This window comes from Pinus tabuliformis, chromosome X (genome assembly GCF_031772625.1).
Source record: "Pinus tabuliformis cultivar Carrire ecotype Pingquan chromosome X, CPIR1, whole genome shotgun sequence".
In the NCBI taxonomy this organism is placed as follows: domain Eukaryota; kingdom Viridiplantae; phylum Streptophyta; class Pinopsida; order Pinales; family Pinaceae; genus Pinus; species Pinus tabuliformis.
Genome location: NC_142308.1, coordinates 1,639,867,383 through 1,639,877,784, shown reverse-complemented (window position 1 = coordinate 1,639,877,784; position 10,402 = coordinate 1,639,867,383). Strand labels below are relative to the sequence as shown.

Sequence of the window (10,402 nt, the reverse complement as noted above, 5' to 3'; positions counted from 1 at the left end):
GTGTTATAGTATGATTGATGTCTGGTACAACTGCAAAGTTATAAAAAATAATTTTAGATCTGTACGCGGGTTGGCCTTGGAAAAAGGGCGTATACACACAGGTTGGGTTCATCCAAGTAGCGTGTACACTGTAAAGCTTGATATTTGAAGTTGCATATGGGTCTGATGGTAATTGTAGAGTTCTGTGTCTGCTCTGTGCTCTGGTGACTGTGTTGTTGATAGAGTTTCAGTGTTTCAGTGCTTCAGTAATTGATGATGCAGGTTGTACTACAATGGTGATTGTCTTATGGATCTAGTATGAAAATGTATGAAACGTGGTCCCGGGTAGATCGTAGGCCGGCACCTACGTACTGGTAAACATATCAGCCAGTACAAGAGCAAAGGAGTTGTAGCTCCCTTCCAGGAGCAGCTAAAGAATGATTAAAGGTTGGAGCATTCTGTAGGCAGGCACCTACATACTAGTAAATGGATCGGCTAGTACAAGAGCTAAGAGGGTTGTAGCCTGCGTGATGGTAAAGGACTGCACCAGTACATTGTAAAAGAAGTTTCTTATTAAAGGAAGATAGAAACAAATTGCAGCAGGTGGTTTTCACCCACATTGGGTTTCCACCTTATATCATGGTGTTCATGTGTGTGCCTTATGTGTGATGATCTGTTCTGTTATACTGCACCTGTTTACTGTTAATATGGGTAATAATGTTCTGATGCATTTACTGAAGATAAGCTAACCGAATCATAAGATCACTGCATGTACGCTAGTTGCCCTTAACAAAGTCACGTGTATATGCTGATATCCTTAACTGAAGCTGTGTGCATGAATTTGAGTATGAAATTGAAAAGTTTTATTTGATCTGATAATACTGATTCACCCCCCCCACCCCCCCCCTCTTAGTATTATTTCCAACAGATAAAACTTTGTGTATATGTGATGTTTCCTTTCACATGTCAATGATTCTTCTTTAAGATGGTGAATTAACTTCCACAGATCAATAGAGTAGATGTAACTCTTGTTATTTAGTAAATTTCATGAGAAGTATTGAATCTACACATTAATTTCTACATGGTATCAGATTTGGAATCACTATAGAGAATATATTTTAAATTTTTCATTGCAGGAGATTCGAATTTGAAGATCATCTTATAGGTTTTCTTCATGACTAAGAAAATGGCTTTCAATGGACTAAGGCTTGAGTATTCCCTTGAGGGAAGCTCGAATTATGTTACATGGAAGGACTGAATGGAGACAGTACTAGAGGATAATGGGTTGAAGGAATTCATTAACAATGATATTTTGAAACCAACAATAGTCGATGCTCATAATCTACTATATCGGAATAAGTGGGTTTCCAACGTGAGGAGAATCATATTGGAGGGAGTATGATACCATATTGTCTCTAATATCCAAGGGAAAGAGACTTTGTATGCAATGTGGCAAGCGTTGATACATGTGTTCCAGAATAGTAGTGACCATAGGAAATTGGCACTCAAGGAAAAGCTTCGAAATATCAAGATGTAGAGGAACGAGACCATTCCACAGTACCTGAGTAGGTTCACATAGTTTTGTGGTGAACTTGGTCAAGTAGGTGTTACTGTAGCAAAGGATGATTTGGTGAGCCTATCCCTTCTAGGCCTTCCCAAGAGCTGGCACAACTACGAAGTTTTAGTGAATGGGGGGGAGAAGCTATGACAACTTGATATTTTTTATTATGTGTTGTAGCTAATCGATTACTTGTGCTTTGCTTATTTATGCTTGATTACATGAGCTTGAATAGAATTTATTATGTGGATGGATTTCCTTAATTTTTTTTGTACTCCATGTGTACCATTTTACAAATATAGTGTCAAAAATAAACACAAAAAATAAGCAACATCAAGAATCCAGAAAAGCATGCGCCATCACAAACGTACTCTTGGTCTACATAAGATCTCGTTATTCAATATCGGGTAGATCTAGGACACAATCACCAAAAAAATGATATCCTTATTCTGCTTGATACAATGTTCAGTTTTCTTTTCAATGCCCTTTGTCATGATACATTCATTACTCTAATTTTTATACACAAGAACTTATACATCAAAGACTTCTAAATTTGTCTTGACTTGGACAATGACTCCTTATCACTTCGAAGTAAAAATTTTAATGCACCATATACCTCCAAAATCTTTAAAAACATCAACCTTATTACAAAATTAATCCCAATCTTCACCCTTATGACTCCCAAATAAAAAAAAAAAGATATTTTTATCCACTCTTTGTCTCTCCCAAAAATCACTCATTTAAAAAATATACTTTATTTCCCTACTCCTTATATCTCTTAAAACAAAAAAGAATTAATACACCTTATCACTCCATTACAAAAGTTTCACTTTATTACCTCTCTATGAAAAAGTGAGTTTACATTTCAAATGTGAATGTAAAAATTACAAAGCACACCCAACGATATGTTTATGCATGTAATTGATTGATAGGTCAATTATTCACAATAAAAATAATTCATTTACCTTCTTGAAAAGAAGCATTAAGCTTATGTACATTTTCTAGAAAAGAAATGGCAACATCTAGCTTTATCTTCATCACAATAGATTTCTTCACCTAGGTTCAACAAAACATCCAATAGCACTACTCCCACACCCACACCAAATGGAACTTCAACATTGATCCTTCTTGTTGAACGTTGGCTCCTCCATGAGTCGACTCTTTCTCGTGGTCATAGTTTTTCACCACATCTCTAGTTATATACTAAAGCCTTTGACTCATAGATTCAAATACATCAACAATGACTGAGGAATATTAATGATCCAGAAATGTCGATGATCTAATACGTTATCCTTTTATTACATATTAACCATGCTTCCACTGTGCTGGAGATAGCTTCATAATGGGACTTTCTAACTATGCTTTCACCACATACTTCGATGTGACCTACCACTACAGTGAGTCAATGGCCCAACTCATTTCATACCAATGATATACATCAAACTAGATTTGAGAGCATCGATTGGTGACAGTCTCCAAAATTTTCACGTAGAGACTTCTCTGCTTACGAATATAATGGATATGCTTGCAGGGAGAAATTTTTTATGCGATTTATTCAGTGTATTGAAGGATTCCTCTCTGTATTTGCGATCTGACTTGTCCTTTGGGAATTACCAACATCTCCTCCTCCAATCGATCATAATGTTGTTCCAATTCTCAATTACAATTTTCCTTTCTTTGGAATTAACTCAACGTGATTTATGTGGAAGTTCCATTACTCGATCCATAAATACAACTACATTTACTAGTGTTGGAGAGATTACTTTACCATCCTAAATGTATTTCGGCCTAATACAATGCTAGGAAGGATGATAGATCATTTTCACAATGCACATTTATTTGGATTGGAAGAACTTGAAGTAATGATTCTTAATAAGGCAAACGATATTCTAGAGCTTGGTTTAGCAGTGAATTTTAAGAGATGGTTAAACTTTGTCTAAAGTACCATCTAGTTTCAACGTAGCTTCATTTATCTATTATAGTAGAAATTACTTCTAACACAATGTTTCTATTCAGCACGGTCAATAGCTCTTCACATGTATACATTGTCTCCACTGAGCTTTACATTTCCAGGATTTTGATGATAAATTATTTGATTGAACACAGACAGTTATTTATTAGAAGGCTTCTACAGGTGGCTTCTAACACATGCAACAATTTTTTGAATGCTTGTGTTGTTAACATGACATAAGAAGCTAATGGTCTGGGCATTTTAATCCATGATTTGTCCCACAAAGATCATGCAAGTGCCCATTACATCAAACACGAACCAGTAAGTATGTGAAGTGCAGTTCCGATGCCACAAAGTCATTTGAAATTTACAGTGACAAGTCTATCTAGGTTGATATCACATCGTATTCGGATAAACATCCCCTCATTCCAAGCAACATGTTTTCCTTAATCACATAATCTCTAGCTGGTAGTCTCCCAATGCAAACCCATCAATCATTCAACACATTCAAATACAAATTGCTTCATTCTCCTCCACAAAAAACCATCGATTTGCAAGAGTGTCACATCTCTATGTCATTGTTTCAGAAGTTTGGTGTGAGCAATGTATCACTACTCTATCAAAACAACCAAATGAAAACCCTTATGCTCATGATCGTCTCTCACAAATATCACATGGCTCTGATACCACATGAAGGATTTAAACAAAATAAACACTATAAATTATCAGAGACATAAACATGGTGGAAAAGGACTGATTGCATTCCTCTCTTTCATTCCTATTATTAAAATAATGTGTATAACACAAATATAAATACAAGAGGATATTTGTCTCAAGATAGTGCGTCTATCTTGGACACTTTGGTTGAGAAAATATCTCAACCATACGCTAATTTAGCAGCCTAACTAGTTGGAGAGAATCTCTTAACCAACTAGACCTAAACTGACTCCTAACTTTGAGGAACAAACCCAATCTAGAATGTTAGGAATTAAATCCAACTTTCGTGATTTAATTAATTAATTTAATATTTTTCGAATTATGTTTTTTTTTAATGTGAGAGTGAGGCTAACACCTCCATTGTTTGATTTGAGACACTTCAAATTATTTATTGTCTCATTCTCAACCAAAGCTTTCCATTTCTTGAAAGTATCAAACACATCATATTTATTTTTAATTAATGGAAAAAGCTGTGAGCAATTTTTGAAACCGACGTTTCAGACTAGCTAGGTGAGTCCATCATCAGGGTATCTATATTTTGAGAAGAGAGAGTCAAGAAATGAGAACCTATTAATAGAAGGATGGATAGATAACCTAGGGTTGGAGAGGTCTGCTTGATTTTCCTCAATTTATTAATAAATGGATAAAAATAATTTTAATTTTGTTTTAAATTATATTTTAATTCAATTTTTTTTTTAATTTTTTTTTTTTTTTTTTTAACTATATTAAAAATACAATTAAATTACCTAAATTAATTTAACCTACATTAAAAATAAAATTAATTTAAACTAAATTTAAAATAAAATCAATTTAATTAATTAATTAATTAAATTAAATTTTAAATTTAGTTTAAATTTTAATTAATTAATTAGTTGAATTTTTAACATCACACCATCAGCAAAATCATTAAAGATTCCTTAGCCAATAAACAAAACAAAAAGAAATCGTTGGAAAACCTTAGAATATCCCTTCCCTATATGTTATAGACATTTTTGTGCCTTACAGCATGGAGCATGAAATGTCAATAATCTAAGGGATCCAAAGTCCCTAAACATGTTGTTCTTACCCTTAGAGGAACAAGGTCAGCAAACCACAGCACTGCAAATCAGTTCTCCACTGAAAAACACTCAAAAACAGGTCAATTTTGGATCATAGCAGCTGCTCCAAAGGCTACCTGCGCTGCATCGCAAGTGCAACAAAGGCTACCTGCGCTGCATCGCAAGTGCAACAAAGGCTACCTGCGCTGGGCGTACTTTGACATGTGGAGGAATCTTTTTCTCAATGTGCCAGTGCCCAGGAAGCTTCCAAAAAGACACTTGATCATAAGATTTGCCTAATGATGAGTTAAGAGCTTCTAAAACTCCAAGTGGAAGGCAGAAACTCCAAGTGAAGAACTGAAGAACAATTGGAGTTGAAGAGGACAACAAGTCACACATCAAGCTGACTTATCTTCACTCCAAAACTCTATATAAGGATCTCATCCCATGGGATCTAGAGGGGCGGAATTTAGTGCAAAGAATTGCTGTTGGTTTACAGTTGTGAGCATTGGGTGATTGCTTGAGGGAGGTGAAGAAGAGATTTCTCTCCGTCGGGAAGGTGATGCTGGATTGGACCTCTCATGGTTGCATCACCGCCTGAACCTTACTTCCATATATTAATAAAGCATTTGAGGTTCTTCTATTCGCATGTGTTTCAATGATGTATTGTCTTACTTGCGTATTTGATTTATGCTAATCCTTGAATCAGTTATGAATGCATGCCCCTTGTAGTTTCCTTTCTTTGTCTTGTTTGCAGGATCTCGTGTAGCTGGGCCTGTGAAAAGACTTGGAGTTGGGAGCAAGCGGCAATCAAAGGAGATTGGATCGACCATTTGCGCAAGACATCGGTAAGTGGATCTCTCCCTTTTATCTCTTGCATGTCATAAAGAAGAAACTTTAGATAGCTTTGCTTTCAGCTGTTGCTAAGGAACTGTCACCCTTAGAGTGGGTTAGGGTCATTCCGAGTTGGATACTTTCCCCCACAACACTATATCAAAGGTACCACTGATAAAATTTCCAAAGTTCTCGCTAAGCACATCATTATGGTAGCTTTCACCCCCCCTAACACCATAAAAAACATGCTTGAATCTGCAAAAGATGCAATCGACCCAAAAAGTCACAAAGGCGTTTATTCAATTCCCTCTTCATGCGGTAAAGTTTATATAGGGGAAAGAGGGAGATCCTTTGGAGTAAGACTAAAAGAGCACATTAGTGATATTACTAGAAATAGATCTCACAAATTAGGCCTTGCAGAGCACGCTAGTTCTTCCTCTCACTATATATGCATGGAACAAGCTAAATTAATCCACAAGGAAGAACACTATTTAAAAATAAGAATTAAAGAGGCAATTGAAATTGAAAAATCTTCTAATAATATGAATAGGGATGATGGCCTTAAACTAAGTAATATGTGGAAACCCTTGCTGAACAAATTAAAGTAACTCTAATTTCCTCAAATTCATCCTTAGGACACCATTTACAACTCATTAATTAAATAAATTAAAATATATATGCATATATATAAATATATTATATATATATATATATATATATATATATATATCTATATATATATATATATGCATATGCATAGATTAATAGCTAAAAATTCAACTAATTAATTAATTAAAATTTAAACTAAATTTAAAATTTAATTTAATTAATTAATTAATTAAATTGATTTTATTTTAAATTTAGTTTAAATTAATTTTATTTTTAATGTAGGTTAAATTAATTTAGGTAATTTAATTGTATTTTTAATATAGTTTAAAAAAAAAAAAAAAAAATGAATTAAAATATAATTTAAAACAAAATTAAAATTATTTTTATCCATTTATTAATAAATTGAGGAAAATCAAGCCGACCTCTCCAACCCTAGGTTATCTATCCATCCTTCTATTAATAGGTTCTCATTTCTTGACTCTCTCTTCTCAAAATACAGATCTCATTACCCTGATGATGGACTCACCTAGCTAGTCCGAAACGTCGGTTTCAAAAATTGCTCACAGGTTTTTCCATTAATTAAAAATACTCTTCCAGCCTGTATGGAATCTCTCTTCAACACATCATATTTATTCCAAATACCATAAATCCAGGTTTTCCTAGTTGCATCATCAATAAAAGTAACATAATAGCAAGAGCCATCGAGAGATGATACCTAAGTAGGTCCCCATACATTTGTATGCACAAGCTCTAATTTTTTGCTCTTCTTTTCCTTCCCAACTCTAATAAATCTGATTCTCTCGTGTTTTCCATAAACACAATTTTCACGAAAGTGTACTCGTTGATTATGGAATTTAAATCAACATGTCCCTAAACTTCAAATTTGACTAAACCTGAAAGTAGGGTTAATTTCAAGTGTCGTGAAATGCTCTGCAACCAAAAACCTAATGGCGGCGCGACGGTAAAACCCTTGGAGAGGAGTGAAGGATCGGCTAGGGTGCAGACTTCAGAGTGATATAGCAGAAGAAAAGGCTGACATCTCAGAGAAAAAAGGCATGACATAAGACGTCAAGAGGGGAGAGATCCCCTCCTACAGGATACTGTGATAGGAGACGGTCAGAATAGTGAGGCGACAAAGGAGAAACAGAGCGCTGGACCGGTGCTGGGAGCAACCTGGTAGGCCGGCTGAAGGGGAAGATGCCTGCCATGTGCAAAGGAGAGACCCAAGTTTGTGATTCCATCGAATAAACTGGAAGGGTACAGAAGTTATATGAAGGATCATGCCCTTATTTGCAAGTTCGTGGGAGTTTGGCCGTCAAAAATAGAACTTACCAAGTGGATTCAGCAAAAATGGCAGCCCCAAGGCCACATTGAGCTCAAGCTGGGAGCGAAGGGTTTCTTTACGGTAATCTTCTCAAACCTAAAAGATGAGGAATTTTTTTTTGAAAATGATCCCTATTTCTATTATAATGCTGGTCTGTTTATGCGTTATTGGGAGGAATGCTACAACCCTGATAAGGAGAAATTTCTAGCAGCACCAGTCTAGGTTCGATTATTCGGGCTTCCTATAGACTTCTAGGATCCAAAAATATTGTAGGGGATAGGAAACTCAATAGGAAGTTTTGTGAAAATAGTAGAAACCATGAGGAAGGGAAGGTACACCTCGTTCACTAAGATTTGTGTCTATATGAACTTAGCTAACCCCATCCTAGATTCTGTGGAACTAGAGTATCATGAAGAAGTCTGACAGCAAAACTTAGACTATGAGCACATACCATTTAGATGCCATAGGTGCCATGACCATGGCCATCTGGCTAAGGAATGTCTGATTACACAGGAAGAAGAAAAAGGGAGAAGTAACTTGCAAAAGAGAGGGCTAGTTGATCAAGAAGGATTCTAAGAGGTGAAAAGTAAATGGAAAATGAACAAAGAAATCTCCAAGGAAGACAGGAAGGAAAAACAATCAACCCCAGAGAAATCAAATAGCTTTGAAATATTACAGGAAGAGGGCGAAGAGGAGGACCAAACCATGGAAAATCAAGAGGATAAGGAGTCAGACAATAGCGCGAGTAGTGAAAGAAACCACACAAAAAGGAAAGCCCCAAGCGAGACCATGGACAAAGGTAAGGAACAGGAAGAACTAATAGAACAGATGGAGATGGACTTAGAGACAAACAGGGAAGATTTAAGTCAAGAGGAAGAAGTCCTAAGAAAACTACTGAATGAATGGAGGAACTTGGATGAGAGGTTCATCCCGGAAGATCAGAAGAGGTTTTACGCAAAAACATTTTAGCAGTATAAGGCCAAACTGGAAAAAGGTATAGCTATGCCAGAAGAATATCAAGAGAGCCAGAGGGAAAGCAGAACAGATCAGCAAGGTCAAGGAAAGGGGGGGAAAAAAGAGGAAGGAAAAATCTTAAGGACTCCATCCAATTAATGGGAGAAATGCTGGTGAATACAGGGAGAGTGGTACCGCTATCAGCGGTGTTTCAAAACCTATCCCAAATTAATCAATGATTTTGACATCATGGAATATTAGAGGCCTAAAAAACAGAGGGAAACAGAGACATTTAGCAGCAAGAATGAGGAAGGACAAACCCCAAATCATGCTTATTCAAGAAACTAAAATTTCAGGTCAGAAGATGGAGGAAATTCTTAATAAAATAAAACCAAGATATGAACAAGTTACCATAGACGCCAAAGGAAGTGCAGGTGGGATAGCAATTATTTGGAATCCAGCAGAAATCCTATCAGATTGGTGGATAGGAATGCCAAGAATCCTGACTAGAAGAATCAGACTCATTGTGAAAAGTGAATGGGTGGCAGTGTCAACTATCTACGGGCCCCATACCCAGGCTGATAGAGGCCTATTCCTGACCCATTTAGAAAAAATTAAAAACATGCACCAAGAGGAGAGATGGATTATTGCAGGGGACTTTAACCTGATAACATCAAGAGAAGAGAAGAAAGGAGGAATAAGTAGAGAAGATCCGGAGATGGAAAGATTCAAAGATGTCCAAACAGAATTAAGGTTGGTAGATATTCCCACTATAAATGGGAAATTCACCTGGAAAAATAGAAGTGGTGGGGCCAAACAAATCGCATCAAGATTAGATACATTTCTACTCTCGGAGTACATAATTGGGCTGGATATCTTCTATGAAGCCTCTATCCTACCCTCTATAGGGTCTGATCATTGGCCAATCAAGCTAGAAATAGCTTTGAATGATCAGAATAAAAAGAGACCCTTTCATTTTGAATCCTTTTGGCTCAGAGCTCCAGATTTCTTGGACAAAGTAAAGAACTGGTGGCAGGAAAGTAAGATGGGAACAGAAGGTCGAAACAAAATGCATTCGTTCCAGCTCAGACTTAAGGAAATAAAGAGCAAAATCAAGAAATGAAATAGGGAAGAATTTGGCAATATATAGTAGGAGAAAGGTAAACTTCAGACTAGGCTGGAAGAAATACAACAAAAAATCATTAAAGACGAAAGGAATGAGGAGGTAGCTGAGGAGGAAGGCAGGGTAATCAATCAACTGGAGGAAAGATGCAAACAAGAAGAAATTTTGTGGAAACATAAATCTCGTGTCCAATGGCTAAGAGAGGGAGAAAAGAATTCCAAATTCTTCCACAAAGCGATGCTGAATCACCGGCATCACAACAGAATCTTCTCCTTGAAAGATAGTCAAGGAAACAGAGTGATGAAGCAGAAAGATA

At 36.2% G+C, this 10,402-nt stretch overlaps 1 protein-coding gene across 1 annotated transcript; it reads left to right on the top strand.

Moving 5' to 3' along the window:
• Window positions 1-9,267: 9,267 nt before the first annotated feature.
• On the top strand, window positions 9,268-10,086 carry LOC149146319 (uncharacterized). Its single transcript, XM_089452718.1, has one exon. The coding sequence runs from the start codon at window positions 9,268-9,270 to the stop codon at window positions 10,084-10,086; it is 819 nt and encodes a 272-aa protein (XP_089308844.1).
• Window positions 10,087-10,402: the final 316 nt, after the last annotated feature.